Source organism: Cupressus sempervirens, chromosome 3 (genome assembly GCF_028749045.1).
Source record: "Cupressus sempervirens isolate cs-2001-9-10 chromosome 3, ASM2874904v1, whole genome shotgun sequence".
NCBI lineage: Eukaryota > Viridiplantae > Streptophyta > Pinopsida > Cupressales > Cupressaceae > Cupressus > Cupressus sempervirens.
In genome coordinates, this window is record NC_143120.1 from 677,508,323 (window position 1) to 677,528,049 (window position 19,727).

Sequence of the window (19,727 nt, forward strand, 5' to 3'; positions counted from 1 at the left end):
TTCATAAAATTAAAACAATAATTATATTATACTCAAATCATATACAAAGAAAACCAAAGAAAATTTGTCAAAATCTAATATATTTTTTAAAAACAAGAATCCTAAATAATATATTTTAAAAACTATTAAAAATCTATATAAAAATTTGCCAAGTCTAATATATATTTTAAATTAACTATAAGCACCACTAAGACTTCCCCCTATTCCATCCAATATAAGAAAAAACACTAACATGTGGGAAAACCGTGATTCCACTCTGCACTACATTATTCAATTATATTGAAATGCTCTTTCAAACCAGAAGCATCTGAGAAGTGGAATAAACCAAAAAATTCAATGCATGTCCATTTCGGCAAACCTACTCAAACGACTCGACGCCAAATCTGTGGAAAATGCGCAAAATCAATAAAAATCTCTTCATGATTTGATTTGACATGTGCACAAGGAATTGAAATTCACAAGGAGACAAAAACCTCTCCAGATGCCATTTGCTTTGACTGGGAATAAAAAATTAAAGTCTACTCTGTGTTCACTATTTTAAATCTGTAGGTCCAACTGCCGGCTCTTACAAATTGTTTAAATTGTAATGCTTGAATCTTCGATTTCAACTTTTGCCTCTGTTTTCATTTTCTTTGTTTGAAGGAAATGGACTTGCGAAGCGCTTCTAGTCAGAATGGAACGAAAGGCAAGGGAAAACCGGATGAATGCCATTACATCTCTGACGCCGATCGAGTTAAAATAATGTCGATGCGGGAAATTATTGAGAAGAATCATCCTTCATCCAAGGTTTTTAATTCTTCAATTACGTCTTTAAATTTTTGTTTTCAGTTTATCTTGCATCTTAGTTACAGGCTTAAGATGTAATCTGAGAATCTTATAAAAGTTTATCGCAGAAAGTTTGGTGCTTAAATCTTGGAAATTGCAGTCGCATTTACAGTCAATTGTATCTTTATAATTTCCTGTTTTGATCTCTCACAAACTTTTTACATATATTTTTCTTGCAATTTGCTTGCACAATGTGGGAAAGTCTTTCTGGAATTTGAATTTCTCAGTTAAAGCGGATAAGATGATGATCACATTTAAACTTTCAATTGCAGTTAAAGCTTTGAATATAGTGTAGATATCTGATTCTAATGTACGATTTCGAGCGGTGAATACTGAAGATTTTTTCACTATAAATGTGGAAAATGACTTTTGTAATGTGTAAGCTGAAGAACTTTGGAAGAAAGGGTTCATGAATTATCAATTAAAGCCGACAAAAGTTTGACCATATTTAAATTTTTAAATGCAGTTAAAGCTTTGATTATAATATAGGAATTCAATTAAATGTATGAGTTCAGACAGTGAGGTAAAATTCTCCGGAGAAGAAGAGTGCATGAATTGAAAAAATAATAATTGTTCTAATTTAAATATTTTTAAAAATATATTGAGAATAAAGAAATTTCAATAGCAATTGTAGATGTTGATTATTCGTAGAAATTTATACCAAACCTAACCAGCTAAATGAATGGTAATTCTATACAATATACCAGCCCAAATAAACAAAAACAAAGTCAAATGTTATCATCTCATCACAAATAGGGACTGGTCTATCTTAATCTGGTGTTTGGAGAAAATTTAGCACCCTTTCCAGTAATTTAAAAAAATTTAGAACTTGTAAAGGTGCTTCCTGCTCTTAAACATCCTCGTAGAGCTTCAACTTTGGAGGAAAAGTTCAGTTTTATTCTGTAGCCGATTTTTTTCTCAATTCAATGGAACCTGTCTCAAACCAGGAATAAGGTCATTTTCCATAGACCTGGATCCCATCCAACTCGTGGCAGATAATTATAGGGTAGTTCTGTGTAAAGCTTTTGTTGCATTTTCTGTGTGAGATATTGTTTAGGAAACATAGAAATCTTGCTTTGAGGTGTTGATCTCAGGATTTTCTCTTGTCTCCTGCCTATTTTCTACTGTCACAATAAATTTACAGGGAAATTTAAACATAAACATAAAGAAAAATATGGAGGTAAGATGGGATATGCCAACATAATATAAGTTGTGGCTGCCGCTGCATAATTTAAGCCTCCCTTTTGTGCCCAAGGGTAAAATGTTATTTCCTGCTCAAGATCACTTTTTGCTTAAAAATAGAAGCACGAGTCCAAAACAGGGGATAACACTCTTAATGAATTTTCAAAGTTGTTGAGGTCTAATTGTTTAAGGAGATCATTTTAATGGATCGAAAGGGATCGCTGCACTGACGTTGGCTGACATAAAAGTTGACCTACATTTTATATCGGCAAATTAAATTACCAAGGATGTTGTCCCATGGATATGTTACATCTCCAATTTTTTATCCCCGTGAAAGATTCAATATCTCCTGAATTCTATTTTGCCCCTTCGCTCTTAATTTACCACGTTCCACTTCTTGATTAGCCAAATGCCCAAGACTAAATGGCACGGAAATCTGGACTCTGTAAGAGAAGCTTTTTCCATAAAAAATAACCTTTCAATATGGTCTATTTAATTAAGGCAAGAGCCTAGTCATAGTCATCTGTAAATTGTGAGCCTTTCATCAGGTAGATCTTGGGTTTGAATCTTTTTGCTATTAACACACAATAATAATAAATGAATAATAAATAATCAAGACTTCTGCCTATCACCAAAGAAAAAAAATGATCTATTTAATTGACTTTTGGGGTAATCAACTGCAGTGTGTCTAAAATCTTTCAAGCTATAGAATGATATGAAAAATTTAGCGATTACTACTTGGATGCCCAAAGTCGTAGATTTTAACATTCTTTTCATATAAAATGATGATAGTACAAATCTAGATGAATGCAGAATTTGGATTGCTTCGTAAATGCAACAAGTTTAAGTTCTGACAGTATTGAATACCATTGCAAGACTTTAATTATTAATTTACCAATATCTATTAATGTAATATAAAACATGCAACAAGTTTAAGTTCTGACAGTATTGAATACCATTGCAAGACTTCAATTATTAACTTACCAATATCTATTAATGTAATATAAAACTTATCTGAGAATTATTACAGTTTACTGTTATAGGAAAACTTTTTGTTTAGATAACTTATGAACTAAACTTTCTATTTTAGACAAGAAGTAAACTTAAGGCACAGGCTATCCTTCTAGACAAAGTGCACTTAAGTCAAAAAAAAAAAAAAAAAAAATCATTTTTTTCTTCAGATCTGAGAAGACGTATTGATTTTTTAAAGATTTGATATCGTTTTCTTCTTTTAACCATTGAAATCAACAGGAATACAGACTGAGTTTTTTTGAAAAAATTTGACATATTTTCCTAATTTAAAAAGAAAAAAGGTCAGTCGAACATGCAATTAGTGGGAAGGATACCCACATCCTAAACTTACTATGATTCAGGATAAAAATTGCCAGATATTTCTTCTCCGTGACACTAACCTCTGATTCCGATGGTATTTGGTCACATGTATACCATCGGGATAAAACAAGCTATAGATGCAAGATATTTATAAAGCTATAAATAACATGCTGAATTCGCTTGGAATATATGAAATAATCATTTTCAAAGCTATCGAATCTCTGGTGCCATGCCAATTGTCACAAATGAATTGTCATCTGGGTTGTTTGCTTTATTACAGTTCTACCATAGTATTAAGAGTGTCATCTTTGCTATCTAATAAGTTTTCCACATTTATCTGTTTAATACAAAAAAAAATTCAGCCTTATGTGGATTTAATTGGATGTTTTTATTGGTACGTCTAAACTCGCTTTCGATCGTTTCTGTTCCTCAGTATTGTTTATTGTACTTTTACAGATTAATCTCAAACATCACTCATGTCTCTAATACTTCAAACTTCCATCCAGGTAGCAGATGATGCTACTCTTCGGCGTTTCTTAATTGCTCGGGAATCTAACGTCCAACATGCTTCTGAGTTATATATGAAGTATAGGAAATGGAGAGAGACTTTTGTACCCCAAGGTTATATCTCGGAAACGCAGATCACAAATGAGCTGAAGAAGAACATGGTCTGTATGCAAGGATTTGACAAAAAAGGAAGGCCAATTGCAGTTGTCATTTTAAAAAGGCACAAGCCCTGCCATAAGACTCTTGAAGACACAAAACGTAGGTCAAAATTTTCAAATCCTGCTAATATGAGTAGGCTGCATGCGAAAATCATACACTATCAAATATTGGTTAAAACAAATCTAATAGAATTTATCCCATGATCATCTGCATGAAGGCTGTACTCATTTGATAATTTATTAGTTCCGCATAATCATAATTTGTTTGTGACTATTGTGCAGGTTACTTTGTCTATATATTCGATAAAATGGCTTACAGGTATTCTTCTATTTGTTTATTATTTTAAGGTCAACATAAATAATCTCTATGCTCAATTATGCTTTTTTTCATTAATATTTAATATATTACTGTCGTTTTTGCAATTACCATAGAACATCAAGCAGTCAAGAAAAGTTTTCCATCATAATAGATCTTGAAGGATGGACATACAAGCATGTTGACATTCGTGGATACCTCGCACTCCTTGAAATCTTGCAGGTTGTATCATCTGTAATTGTTTTATATCGAAACTTAAGTTTTAAAAGTGCTCTCGTGCTTTTAGGATAAATGCACGCATTTGTAAATTTAGGGGGTGTAAACTCGTGCTTTTAGGATAAATGCACGCATTTGTAAATTTAGGGGGTGTAAACCATGTATTTGTTGCTTCGTTTGTGTTTTACCAATTCTATATTTTCTTATTTTAATCACAGTGGTCTAGCAGTAAACCAGTGAGACTTCACAATTATGACCCAATTTCAAATGTCTCCGTTGAGTTTGACCATCTCTAGCCAAGACAAATTGGTTCATCAAATCAAGTAAAAGGTTTTTGCATACATGGTACGATAAACAATTTGTGGAGGGATGGATGTATTCGTAGTTGAAAAAATTGTTAAAATTGCAAAAATCAAAAAAATTCATCAGGTCTGTTAAAACAAACTTAGCAATGAAGTTGGCAATATAAAAATTTACTTAGATTCAATGAGAAATACATTTTTTTTTAAAAATTCAATGAGTCAATAAATGAATACACAAGAAAAACAGACTGGAATCAATGCAAATTGGGTACAAAATAGTAACATCTCCACAATTTGTTGTCTTTGTTAATTGAAATAATTTCGTACAGTAGTAGCAAGGGAATTCCAATGATTGGATACTAGTGCAAGGGCATCTCCAAAATAAATCTTTTTAAAACGGAGAGGATACTGGGAAGAAGTTTCAGGGCCATCCCCTGTTGGACTGCACAACAAGTTCTTTCAAAATGGATGGATGCCTAGGCATTTCTTGAGCACCGAGGCACATGGATGCCCTCATGTTTTTACTGGCCCTTGTAGAGAATATCTAGTTAACCTTGAGATGCTTTATGTGGCGGATGTCTGGGCCCCATAAGAGTCTTTGACACTTTTGTGATCTGTCCAAGCCTCCGTGGGATGCTATTCATTCTAATGGAGGATGTCAAGGCTACCTTGGGGCATAGAGGAACACACAAGGATCCTCTATATATCTGCACAATTTTAACATAAAATATTCATTGTAAACATATTATGCTTGCTTTCCTAACGTTGCCTATCAAACAATTATCTCTTGATAATGTACTTATGCTGCTTAAAACCCTCTTTAAGTTTCCTTTGCTAGATTTCCCTTATAGTTCTGATATGCACCAACAAATTATAGCCTCATGTGCCTCCATCCGAAGGTTTCTTAAGAGGTTGACATTGTTATGTATGGACTCATCTTCATGGATCAACATTCTTGGTCCCAGCTTGTCAAGTGGGAATAAGTATGGCCTTGGTTCTTCGTAGTATTTCACGAAGTTTGGGTAGCCAGCTTTTCTCCAATTCCCTGATTCATGCATATAGCTGTCTTTTTTAAAAAAAACTCTGACGCCCCTTTTCCTCATGGTTTTCTTCTTCTACCAAGCAATCATTTATTTTCTCAATTTTAATGTAATGGAAATGAGTTGTGAATATGCTTTGGCCAAAGAGGAAGAAACAAATTCTGGAGGTAAATACTGGACAATATGATATACTTCTACATTCGGTTGGTGGAGTAGCTATTTTATCCACAACAAATGAACTACTCAACGATTGAGGAGGAAGCCAAGAGAAGTTCATATTGGAGAATATGATACAAGAGTATGCAAATGTGGAGGGACCTGCCATCTCGGTCATCACTATAGACACTCTTAATACCTTATGGTAGACAAATGGTTTAGTCTGAGCAATATCTTAAAGGTCTATTGACATGGTGTATTTTTGACATATTTATCATTTGCTGTGGCAATGACACTGCTAGATGTGGATGAATAGGTCACTCTTGACGACAGGTTTAACCATTCATGCCAGGTTTCTTATTTAGTCTTTGTAAATCAAGGAGACCAAACTGAGTGTAGCACCTGATAATAATATCTGTAACATTGTCTTTGTGGACAAATCTATATAATGGTCGGCTCTCTTGACTTTTTAACATTTCTTCCTCTTCCATGGCCTCTCCTTGCAATTTAAATCCCATGTCTTTAATTTTTTCTTCTTCCACAGTTGTCTTTATTAAAAGATTCTTCTTCCAAACCACTAAGACTTGTCTCCTCTTCTTCATATACACCAATCTAAGCAATGGTTTTTGAAATCATACATACCTTGGTTAGATAACTAAAAGACACTTAGTTCCAACACCATCTCATATTATCTTTATTTAGTTCTTTCAGAATTTTACAGAGCCTGGCGACATATGGTAAGCTTAGGCACACAGCTGTCTTGTTCAGAGCATTTTGAAAATACCTTCATTGTGCCTCGTAATCAATTTCCCTATCTGTTAACACCCGTGGCCATGCTATGCACCAAATATGCACATCGAAGGTTTATAATACACAGTTAACGTACTGACCATAACCTCCTTCTGTCACCTTTGCTTCTTTGGTCTTTAAATTCATGTTTACAAATTTGTCAAATTGCAGCTCTTTACATTAGAATAATTTATCTTGTAGAGTTTTCGTTGCATCTCAATTCTTTTCTTCTCCACGGTCTTAGTTTGGGCATGCTCTTCAAATGAGAATCCCACATGTGGGATTCTTAGAGACATCCGAAACTTGTTTGGCTCAAGATAATTGATGATATTGCAGAGGTTTTGATGACCTAGTCATATCCCATCGTCATTGCATTTCATAGCTCCTGTTGTAGGTGGCTTTACATCAGTGTTGAGTTTTCAATATGGCCTTCTCCTTGTGCATTAGGTAATCCCTCTATTTAAAATTTAGATTGCCAATCTAACAATTTCTTGTTATTTATGGGATATTTTTGTCAACAAAAATTTGTAAACGTGATAGATGGCATCACATAAAGGTTATGTGTCATGCACCTAGGACTGGTTTGTTTAGCTGTATGATATGCATGCTGCGACCATCAATTTTAGATTTATTAAATGTGCTCTATGTTGAAGTATATCATATCCGTGTATCTTTACTTGCAGATACATGTTGCTGTTAGTTTCAATTGTTTTATACCTTCTTGTGCATCTCGAATATTGTAGCCATGAATTACCACAGGCTTGATAAAATTTTAATGGACACTAGACATGGAGAATCAGAATTAAGGGTATTGCAAGCCATCTTGCTAGTGCATGAAATGTTTTCTAGATGTATATTAAGATAATTGACAAAGAAATTTGAAGACAAAGTTTCATCATTCAAAAATTAAATTCAAGTGACATGTATACAATCTCTATTTACAAAAACTTGCATAAAGATTATTTTTCTATTCAAACGTGAAAATGGAAGCACTAAAGAATGGATACCCTGTTTCCCTTGAATTTTTATTGATGTATAAGTTTATATTTTGCTTGCTTGTATCATATGTTTTCTCTAGCCCTGATATAACTGAATTTTTATTGATCATGGTATTAAAGCATAGAAAGTTAAGAACAACGTGAAGATATAATTGAAGTCATTACTTGATTCCAATCTAATGCACCTTAAATGTGACAGAATTACTATCCAGAGCGCTTAGGGAAGCTGTACTTCATTCATTTTCCATACATATTCTGGGCAGCATGGAGCATAGTAGGTCCTTTAGTTGACAAAAAGTCAAAAGAAAAGGTACTTCATATCCTAAAACTATGCAGATCACATTTTGAACATTGTATTGCTTGAAGGAATTCTCTCTCATTAGTGCTCTAAACATATAAAGTTGTGAACAAAAGCCGTAAAGACAAATGAACTTTCATTAGCATTAGTAACTTGAATAATTACAACTCATTTTGGCAAGATTGTGTTTTGCATTAACATAAATGAAGTTAATTACATCTAAGCCCTGTACATGGACATGTTATGACAAGATGACTATCCTAAATTTTATAAATACCTTTCCAGACTTTCAGGTTATACCCACAATGTTTGATACAAACTTACCCACAATGTTTGATACAAACTTTCTAAGTGAGCGTCTTTAAAATATTAGATAACAGCCTTCTTTTGTTGTGTTTATTTCTCAGTGCTATTGCTGATCCTGAATGAAATACTGCAAGATTCATTAACATTAGATAATGTTGATCTAATTGGTAAATAGATGAAGCATCAGGATTATATTCTAGTGACATTAATAGCAATTTTGCTAAGTCTTCCTATGTGTTGAAGATGAGACAAGTTTTTGATGTGCCCTAATTTTGAATGCATGAATACGGTAACGAAAATGAGACTATTTCATAGGAAAAGTGTGACCATCTCCAGTTTGTTTTACATCGAAGTCTCGTCTTTTGGAGGTTCTTATTATGAGTTGCATGTTAATTGATCTTAATATATCAAGGAAATATCCTAAATGCAGGTTGTATATCATATAACTACTTAATTTATAAATTACATTTGATGAAATGCACAAATCTCCAATGCATATATAAGAAAAGAGTAGGAAGTAAATAGAAATGTGTTTCATGATGAGCTAGTCTTGACATTGTTTATAGAGAGTAATTGATTTTCCTTCATTAAAACTATCTTGTTGAACCGGGACCTACATTTTACCATCAGGGGGACGCCATAGAAAGAAATCTGGCATGTTTAGTTATCCCGAAGTTCTTACATAAATGATTAATCCACTTGGTCTTTCCATTAGCAATGCAGTTATTTGTTTTGTTTGGGATGCTTCCATTTTCAATTCTATAATAAACTTAGTTAAAGAAAAAAGGTTCATAAATTGATGTTTCCCGTTTTCCTTCAGGTGTCGATAGTTGAGAACAAGGACATAAAAACAACTCTATTGATGGATATTGATGAAAGCCAACTGCCTGAAATTTATGGCGGTAAACTGCCTTTAGTACCAGTTCAGGATGCAGTTGTACCAAATTTTCCGGCAAACTAAAAGACGTTCTATGTCAAGGTTTGACACTATCTGGTAACAGAACGCTCATAGCTTTTCACTTTGTACCTGAGATGTAAATGGTGGTATATAGCCGACCTTGTAATAGGAAATGTCCACTTAAATCATGAATGCCAACTGGTTGTCTTGCAACCCCATTTGTCCTATCCATATATGAGCATATTTTTTGTATCATTTGTTGACATGTTATGCTCAAAAATTTCAAATAACATTAACTCCAATCTTTATATATATTTTGGTAAGAGGTCTCTTTAACATGTGACGGTTGTTGAGATGCATTACTCAATGATTTTGTCTCGTTGGCAGAATAGCCGAGGAAAAATAATAAATGCAGAACAGAGGAGCTGTACTACACATTTCTGTTGGGTTCTTTAACATGTGGCAGAAAAATGCTTAGAACATGAAACAGAAATACTTGTGTGCACTGTTTCTGGAGAGAACAAATTCGTACACCACGGGTTTTCAATTGAATCACAAAAGTACAGGGTGTATTTATTGTACCCTGTAATTGGTCTCAGTATATGTAAAGAGGATTGCGCTTTAGAATTAGTCATGTGACGTCCGTGGCTATACAGCCACGAAAATGCACTTCCTTTACAGTGTTTTTTCTAATTTTTGAAAAAATTAACAAAGTCCTTTCCTTCGTATGGAAGTGCATTTTCTTAGGTTTTTCATTGCATTTCATGTTCATAACAGATCAGTTTCTTCCAAATGCCTACTCTTATTGTTTGTGTTTCGCAATAACTTATTTCAATTGCACTGTTGCTTTTTGACCCACCCATTGGAGCCGCATTAGACTTTATAAGCTCTTCATGTTTAAGAGCCTAGTTGTCTTTCGTCAATTGATTACCGACATTCATGTCAGTATTCTAAATAAGTGAACTATTACTTGAAAACTTATGTTCTGTGATAGAGGATTAGATAATTATAATATACACTGTCAAAGCTTGCGAAGGAAACAAGCAAAAAGAGGGGTAAAATTTTATTAAGACAGAAAGGAATACAAGAAGGAGAGCTCAACAAGGAGCTCGATCCTGAGCAACAAGATCATCAAATACTTGCACCATCTCAAAGGACAGTTGCCTCCTATCCCTAATATTCCAACTTGGATCATGACTAGAAGCCCATTTGGCTAAACAATCAGCAGTTCTATTCCATTCACGAGGAATATACGTGAACCTAATGAACTGAAAAAAGGAAGAGAAGAAAATAATCTGCTTAACAACAGTGGCCAGCTGCCAACTAACATCCTCAAGTTCTTGCGAAGAAAGCATGTTCACCACCACCTGGGAATCAGACTCACAGATAATCTTACTCCATCCCCGCAAGCAACACCGTTCCACAGCATATAAAATAGCCTGAGCTTCCATGAGATTGTTAGTATAATCACCCTTATGAACTGAGAAGAAAAAATTAACATCTCCAGAACTACAACGAGCCACTCTGCCAATACCAGCCGGACCAGAATTCCCACGGGAAGAACCATCAGTGTTAATTTTCAGAACTCCACAAGGAGGAGGAGTCCAGTGCCCATCCCGGTTAACCCGACCCTTCCTCTGATGGTGAAGCTGCCTGGACATAGAAGGAAATCTATGAGTTGCAGCCCCATCCTGAAGATGAAAATTGAGGCGATTACAGATAGCAAGATCAACCGGATCCATACCCCCATCAAGCTCACACTTCACAAGAATAGTTTCCTGAAGAGAATGTGATATTTTCCACCAAAGATGCAAAACACCAAGCCGAACATCTTGGAATATGCGACGATTACTCTCCAACCAGATATGCCAAAGCATGAAAGATGGGCCAGCAATCCAAGCAGCATGGAGAGAAGAAGACTTGGAGGGAGCACTATCCAAGCGGGCCCAGAACTCAGGCAAAGAGGAAGCATGCCGACAAGAGCAACCCCAAGCGCTCCACCAAAGGTGCCATATCTGAGTAGAATAGGAGCAATGGAAGAACAGATGGGAGACAGACTCCTCTCCATTACCAAACTTTATTCCAAACTTGCTTCCACCAAGGGACCTCAGTATCCCCAAATAATTGTCTAGTTATCTCCTTATACCCAGCAGAGACATGATATTTACCAGACAAGGTACCGCCCCAAGCCAAAACATCTAGACCAAGCAAAGAAGAACACTCTCTAGAGGCCAGAATTTGAGAAAGCTCCTGACGATCCATGTCTGTACCTCCAGGGGGCCAATCAGAAGAATGCTTCCATCTGTAACTAACAACAGGTCCCAATTGATAAGGAGTCTTGTAATGAGCCACTTTATCCCATCCAGTGGCAAGAAAAGAGTCACAAAGAGGCTAAAGATGAGGGTATATGGATAAAATGGAAGGGAATCCATCCCCATCCCAAGCATTAAACCAAAACAAAGCCTAAGAACCTCCTTTACATATCCAGAACAGACCCCTCTTCACCAACATCGCACCTGTCTTCAAAGTATGCTAAACCATTGAGCCACGACCTTCAAGAGGAAGTGCGAAAACAAAGCAAGGATCAGCACCATGAAAATATTTATGAGTGATAATACGAGCCCAAAGTTGATATTGTCCAGAGCACCATCGCCAATAAAGTTTAGCAGCCAAAGCTTGACTACTCAATAGAGCAGATCGAAGACCAAGACCACCCTCCTTTTTAGGCCTACAAACAGTTGCCCAATTAACCAAGCTCCATTTAGTACTACGCAAATTACCACTCCAAAGGAATTGTCAAGAAAGAGCATCAAACTCCTTGAGAAAGTAAATAGATGCAGCGTGAACCATGCTTTTATAAGTAGGGAGAACTTGGATAACAGCTTGAAGAAGAGTAACCCAGGCAACAGTAGAAAGCCATCTATGAGTCCAATGATTTACCTTATCCTGAAGCTTGGTAATCAAATTTTGCCAGAAGAGACGTGGCTGCTTGGAAACAGCAATAGGAATGCCAAGATAAGTCAAAGGAAGTGATCTTATTTGAAACCGTAAGATACCAACAATCCTGTGCTGAATAGAATCAGGAGTGTTAAAAAAGTAACTGGAAGATATGTGCTCATTAACTTTCTGGCCTGAAGCTGCCAAATAAATGTCCAAAGCATGTCGAAAGGCTCTTCATAAACTACCTTCTGATATGAGTGGAAACTGAGTCCTTTTGAGACCTTGTTAATGGATGGCAATACAATAATGATGGAAATAAAATCCAACCAAGACACATTACGGAGACCAATGGAGGAGAACCAGACTCATTAATACACATAAAGCATATTTTCTATTTATTACAAAATATCATTTGCAAGAATTTTCATATAGCGATTACAAAATGTATAAAAACAGTTTTATTACACTTGCAAATGACTGCCCTGTTTATAGCTGCAGAGTATCATTTAGAACTATTGGAACTGTTGTGTATGATTGATCTTTCTGGAGTTGCATGGTACAGTCTGGAACTAACCCATTTCATGGAGTTGTTGCTACTGTTCTCCTGCTCAACACTCTATTGTCACACTTCTATATTCCGTTGGCATGATGATGATATCTACATGGTGGGATTAATCAGATTGGTTGGATCATCATTCTTATGTTGTCATTATTGACAGGCAGATGATTTACAGGTCATAGATCAGCTAAACAGGTGAACAGATTGGTCAAATGGACATAATTGATGAGTGTAGAGCGTACTAGGTAAAACACAGACAATTGTAGTAATGTGGATGGTCATTAGTATGGTAGATGAATTATGATGATTGACTTACAGGTTATGTTATCATAGGTATTTGAATTGGTCTGTGAAAGACTATATACTGGAAATTCAGGAAAGGTGAAGATTCGATGAAGACTGTAGGTCATAGAGTGAAAAACAGTTAACCTTCAAAGTATACTTCTATACATTTGGCAAATCGATGAATATAATGTTGCTTCTTGAAAAGTTAAAGTGATTAGTTGTAATCGGGAGACGTCAAAGGCACATAATTCAAGGTTTTAGTGCTCATTCATGAAATTTGAATTGCTTGTGATATTTGCTATTGTGGTAGTAGTACAATGTGTTAGTAGAGTTATAAAGAGCAAAGCATTGGTTAGGAACTTATTGGATCTGTTATACAGTAGGTTCATAGGGTCACTCTTAACCTTCTCTGCATGATTCTAACAAATTTGAAGATAAAATTATCCTCTGATAAGGTGACTCTTAAAAAGAGTTTTAATTCTTTAACCAGGGAAATCCTAATATATCTTTATTTTGAGCTCCTAAGAAGACTAAATACTCTAGACCAGATATACTCTTAATCAGGTGGATGTAATGCTCCTAACAAGGTGACTTATTATTGTCGTAGTGAGAATTCTTGGGTGTTGATTCTCATTGTGATTTTTCTTAAAGACCAAGGGTTTCCACATGAAAAATATTCGTGTTAAAGTGTTGCATGTGTGGATTCTTGATATAATTTGTTTTTGCATTATTATTTCCATTGCATGTTATAACTTGTGGAAGTTGGTGGGGAAAGTATTTGAGTTTGTTGAGATATGATAGTGTCGGTGAGATACAAATTATGTCAACTATGCATGTATTTATCTTACCATTAATATTACACGAAATTATCCTTTTGATTATCTGAAACTATTATAATAATTTGAGTATACAAATTTGTACATTCATATTATACCTCTCTTGGAGATCATGCAATACTTCCTTGCAAAATATCAACCATGTATTGGATCAAGTTTATGTTCCATCATCCTATCTAAATCAGAGGTCGCAATAAGACTCGTTTATTTAGTAAACATACCTGATTAGGAAAGGGTATGTTGGAGTGTTAATAGGTGACTTCATGCCTCTTCACCAAGAGACACATAATGAATAGTCATGTTCACTCATTATGTGGCTCTTAGTATGAATACCTGCATGGATTGAATCCAAGAGACAAAGCATCAAAACTAATAATTGCTTTGCTTTATTTGGAATTCTCAAATTATACCTTGATATTCACTATATATTACTATTGAATCTATTTTACATACATTTAGACAATAATATTTGCAGTAGTCACATTTTAACATGGTATTAGAGTTGTTTGATCTTAGGGATCTCTTTGATGTTGAACAACTCTTTTGTTCTAAAAATAATTTTGATGGGTATGTGCAAGATCATGGTGTACCAAACTATGGCCTTAAGTGGCAGTTAAAAATCAGCAAATCAAGGTTATGTCAACTTGACACATAATTTTAAAGTGGTTATGGACTTTATATCAAAAAGTTGTAAGAAAATAATCCGTAGGAAATTGAATGTAGTTTATAAACTACTAGGCCTTATTTGGAGAAAAAAAATTGATTGGTCAAAAGTTTGGATTTTAGTGCAGTACTACGAAAATTTCAGGGCAAAAATAAAAAGTAGGTGTATGTCTAACCACCTTAATCAAAATCAAATGATAATATTTTTTAAATATAATTATAGATATAAAAAGTAGACTCATGCTGGATGTGATGCATATTTTTGGGTATTTTTATTCCAAATAAATAATTAAATATAAATTTTCTACTAAAACTTTTTCGAAAAAAAAAAACTCTCATGTTTGACCACCTTAAGTAATAGAAAATTTTACCAAATTTTATTTTTATTTTATTTTTCTTATACTAGGCGAAGTATAGAATGTGACGTAACTTTTGGATTTAAAAAATGTTATATCGTTTGAAAGTTATAGCTATTTTTCAATTAGTATGTCAATCAACACTTTACAATAATCTTCATTGAAAATTAACTAATTGAAAATTAACTAATAAATACTTATTGAATTCATAATTTGACAGCAATTATATCAATGGAATCTCGAGAGTGATATAAAAAACCCCTTTTTGTTTCATTCAATTTCGATCAAAATAACATTGTCAGATGGCTACCTCAAGTTTGAGTGTCATTGAAACCCTTCTCAAACACATTTTTTGGGTTGACCAAATAGGCTTGGTAAATACCAGGCCTAATCGGATATCCGATCAGGCTTTACAATTTTCCACACCAATTTGGAGGGAAATTTGAGAGGGGGGATTCTTTTCAATTTAAAATTTGGAAGGAGAGAAATTTAAGAGGAAATAAATTTAAGAGGGAAACTTTAGACTATTTTAGAGGGAAATTTATTTCGGGAAAGTGTGGACATTAATATTATTATAATAATTATTATATTATAGTAATATGTATGATTATTATTATTAAATATAATATAGTTATAAATATAATTATTATTATTATAGCTAAATATAATATAGTGATATATATGATATATATATATTATTATTAAATATATATAGTAGTATTATATGACTAAATTATTATTTATAATCATATATATGGTTATTATTATTATTAAATCTATAATCTAGTAACATTTATGATTATTATTGTTATATAATATAATAATATATTATTATTACATTAAAATATACAATATTATATTTAATTATTAAATATAATATTATCATAAAATGCATCATTTCGACGCATTTCATGACAACATATGTCCCTAGGGGTCCTAGGGATATACATTGTCATGGAATGTGACCAATGACCCCCTTCAACCCATATGAATGATTCTAATATGTCCCTAGGGGTCCTACCCCTAGGGACATATGTTGTCATGTAATGGATCGAAAAAGGTCATAGGTCACCCTATGACCCCCTTCGACCCATATGAACGAATTTAATATGTCCCTAGGGCTCCTAGGACCCTTAAGGACATGTCATCATGGAATGGATCAAAAGGGGTCATAGGTCACCCTATGACCCCCTTCAACCCATATGAATGATTCTAATATGTCCCTAGGGGTCCCAGGACCCCTAGGGACATATGTTGTCATGGAATGTGTCGAAAGGGGTCCTAGGTCACCCGATGACCCCCTTCGACCCATATGAACGATTATGATATGTCCCTAGGGGTCAGACCCCTAGGGACATATATTGTCATGGAATGGGTCGAAGGGGGTCATAGGTCACCCTATGACCCCCTTCGACCCATATGAATGATTCTAATATGTCCTTAGGGGACCTAGGACCCCTAGGGACATATATGTCATCATGGAATGGGTTGAAAGGGGTCATATGTTACCCTATGACCCCCTTCGACCCATATAAATGATTCTAATATGTCCCTAGGGACATATGTCATCATGGAATGTGTTGAAGGGGGTTATAGGTCACCCTATGACCCCCTTCGATCTATATGAATGATTCTAATATGTACCTAAGGGTCCTAAGACCCCTAGGGACATATGTCATCATGGAATGGGTCGAAGGGGGTCATAGGTCACCCTATGACCCCCTTCAACCCATATGAACGATTCTAATATGTCCCTAGGGGTAGTAGGACTGCTAGGGACATATGTCGTCATGAAATGACCCCTATGACCCCTTTTGACCCATATGAACGATTCTAATATGTCCCTAGGGGTCCTAGGACCCCTAGGGACATATGTCGTAATGGAATGGGTCAAAAGGGGTCATAGGTCACCCTATGACCCCCTTCAACCCATATGTATGATTCTAATATGTCCCTAGGCGTCTTAGGACCCCTAGGGACATATGTTGTCATATAATGGGTCGAAGGGGGTCATAGGTCATCCTATGACCCCCTTCAACCCATATGAACGATTCTAATATGTCCTTAGGGGTCCTAGGACCCCTAGGGACATATGTCGTCATGGAATGGGTCGAAAGGGGTCATACGTCACCCTATGACCCCCTTCAACCCATATGAACAATTCTAATATGAGACCCCTAGGGACATATGTCGTCATGTAATGGGTGGAAAGGGGTCATAGGTCACCCTATGACCCCCTTCAACCCATATGAACGATTCTAATATGTCTCTAGGGGTCCTAGGACTCCTAAGGACATATGTCATTATGTAATGGGTCGAGGGGGTCATAGGTCATCTTGTGACCCTCTTTGACCCATATGAATGATTCTAATATGTCCTAGGGGTCCTAGGACCCCTAGGGACATATGTCATCATGGAATGGGTCGAAAGGTGTCATAGGTCACCCTATGATGCCCTTCAACCCATATAAACGATTCTAATATGTCCCTAGGGGTCCTAGGACCCCTAGGGACTTTATATATATATATATATATATATATATATATATATATATATATATATATATATATATATATATATATATATATATATATATTTATAGATTATAATAATAATAACATAATATATTATTATATATTATATCTTTACATAGTCATATAACTCAAATAACTTATAATTTACAAACTCAAATTATATCATAACCCACAAATTCATTTTTCCCTCCAAATTGTTTTGGATGGGTATCGGATATCCAATTTGATATTGGATATCCGATATACTGGCATGATTTTCTCCATATATTCCTTGTCATTGCAGACCCGACAACATCGCTTTTTGGGGGTCTTTTTTACGGGTATTTATAAAAACTCACCTTTTAGGGCCCAACCAACTAAAAAAAGTTTGATAATATAACCCTAGGTGTCTGATATTGTCATGTGAATGGGGAGCAGCAATCGTTGAAAGGCTAAACGCAAAAGGAAGGTATCCAATGAAGACATTGCAACATATAGGGAAAGGGACAAAATGGAACACCGAAGGAAAAGACAAGGTATGTTAAATGTCAATTAAGTTGATGATGAATTAGTCGAAGGTTAAATCATAGAGTCAGATAATGAATATGTGCAGTTGGGGAATGAAAATGTACCAATTGAAAATGATAATGCCAAAATTGAAAATTTAGAGAATGAAAATTTCGAGACGAAATGCTACCAGGTCATAACGTAAATTGCATAATTGACCATGTTGAACATGATAATGCAGAGGAACCTAATGCACAAGAACCTTACATATCTCCTAATTATAATCGACATGAAGGTTCTAGAACACTAAAATGGACAATTGAAATTTATGAAATGATTATTACCAGTTTGGAAGGGAAAAAATCAGAAAGAACCATTCGGTTATGGGCTTCGAGACTATATAAGATGTTTTTCAGCAAAAAGATAGTGGTGGAGCAATGTCAGCTTTTCATGCACTTATTAAAGATGCAAAAGATGAGACCTATGCTTTCCAAATTGAAGATTCGTGTCAATAAAAATTTGGAAAGAAATGTCATTATTGTGAAGAATCTTTTCAGTGCTCTCAATAACATTGGAAAAAATAGTAGGGAGAAGGATAATAGAGTTGTTCGAAGGGTTATTACAACCTCTTTGGTAAGTCATCATTTGAGAAAGGGTAGATATATGAGATAAACTTGTATTGATTTGAATCTAAATTGTGCTACTTTGAGAAGAGCACTTAGTCGATGAGAGAAAATTGATGATGCTATTCAAAATGAAACATGGGCATTTGGTGGGAGACTTCCACATTTTGATAAGAAGCTATCTGATGATGTGAACAAAAAAAGTACACAATTTTGACACTCTAGCTCACGAGTATCACCCAATGCTAAAGACATGTTAAAGTTGAGAATTGGCATCAGAGATCACATGCCACATCCTAAACACTATTTGGAGGTAAGTCAAACTATGTTGTTCAAACAATTTAGAGAGAGTCATCCAAGTCTTCATATATCACAAAGGGCTTTTGAATCTTTGAATCCATTTTATTGTGTGCCGCTCAAAATTTGAAATACATGTTGCAAATATCATGTTGAGTTTTCCATGCACCATGAACTATTACACTTCATCCATTGTACTTTTCATAGTAAAGAAATGTTGGAGAATTGTGGTGCTAGTGGGCTTCCAAAATCATCAAGAGACTTGCTAGATCAACTTTTATGTCATAGAGTTGATGGTTGTTTCTTTTATAGAAATGCTTGCTTAAATAAGAAGTGTTCAAAATGTGGTGGCTTATCCAAGTTTGACACATGTTTCCATGAGGGGTGCGAACAAGATCTTGGAAAGACAATAGTTTAAAAAAAGGTATATGAAACGGTGAAATACACATTGAAGAGTGGGGGTGAGAGCTCTACATGTGAATTGGTTGGAAAAGATATCAGTGTGGCTAGTTTTATTTCAGATTTCAAGACAAATCTTTTCTACAAGTATGCAAGACATAGTCATAGGTCTCAATGGTTGGATCAACAATTTAAAATGCGTAAGGAGACTTTTCCCATTGGCACTATTGTATCAGTTGTTGATTTTGCTGAGAACTACACATTGCAACCTCAAAATGAGAAACAATCTTAGTATTACAACTCCATTCAAATTGCTATTTTGTTCACATAACATATAGACATGCCCCTGATAGTGCGGAAGATAATCGAAAGATTATTAGAAAGTATCATTCTTATATGAGTGATGATAGATCTCACTCTCACAAG

The 19,727-nt window shown here is 34.9% G+C and overlaps 1 protein-coding gene across 3 annotated transcripts; it reads left to right on the forward strand.

Moving 5' to 3' along the window:
• Positions 1-554: 554 nt before the first annotated feature.
• On the forward strand, positions 555-10,051 carry LOC149568542 (CRAL-TRIO domain-containing protein YKL091C-like). 3 transcript variants are annotated; one of them, XM_089821442.1, is made up of 7 exons: positions 556-786; positions 3,846-4,104; positions 4,287-4,323; positions 4,437-4,542; positions 8,021-8,131; positions 9,246-9,404; positions 9,711-10,051. In XM_089821442.1, the coding sequence occupies exons 1-6, from the start codon at positions 646-648 to the stop codon at positions 9,384-9,386; spliced, it is 795 nt and encodes a 264-aa protein (XP_089677568.1). In that variant the 5' UTR covers positions 556-645; the 3' UTR covers positions 9,387-9,404; positions 9,711-10,051. The 3 variants fall into 3 exon arrangements, with proteins under 3 accessions (XP_089677567.1, XP_089677568.1, XP_089677570.1); XM_089821441.1 differs by lacking the exon at positions 9,711-10,051 and having other exon boundaries at positions 555-786; positions 9,246-9,635; XM_089821444.1 differs by lacking the exon at positions 9,711-10,051 and having other exon boundaries at positions 648-786; positions 3,796-4,104; positions 9,246-9,635.
• The last annotated feature ends 9,676 nt before the right edge of the window (positions 10,052-19,727 follow it).

Excerpts from the sequence above, each read along its gene's own strand:
- LOC149568542 (XM_089821441.1), top strand. The coding sequence starts at position 646 with ATGGACTTGCGAAGCGCTTCTAGTCAGAATGGAACGAAAGGCAAGGGA. Across the intron at positions 4,105-4,286 it reads GACTCTTGAAGACACAAAAC|GTTACTTTGTCTATATATTC; the intron begins GTAGGTCAAAAT and ends ACTATTGTGCAG. Across the intron at positions 8,132-9,245 it reads ACAAAAAGTCAAAAGAAAAG|GTGTCGATAGTTGAGAACAA; the intron begins GTACTTCATATC and ends GTTTTCCTTCAG.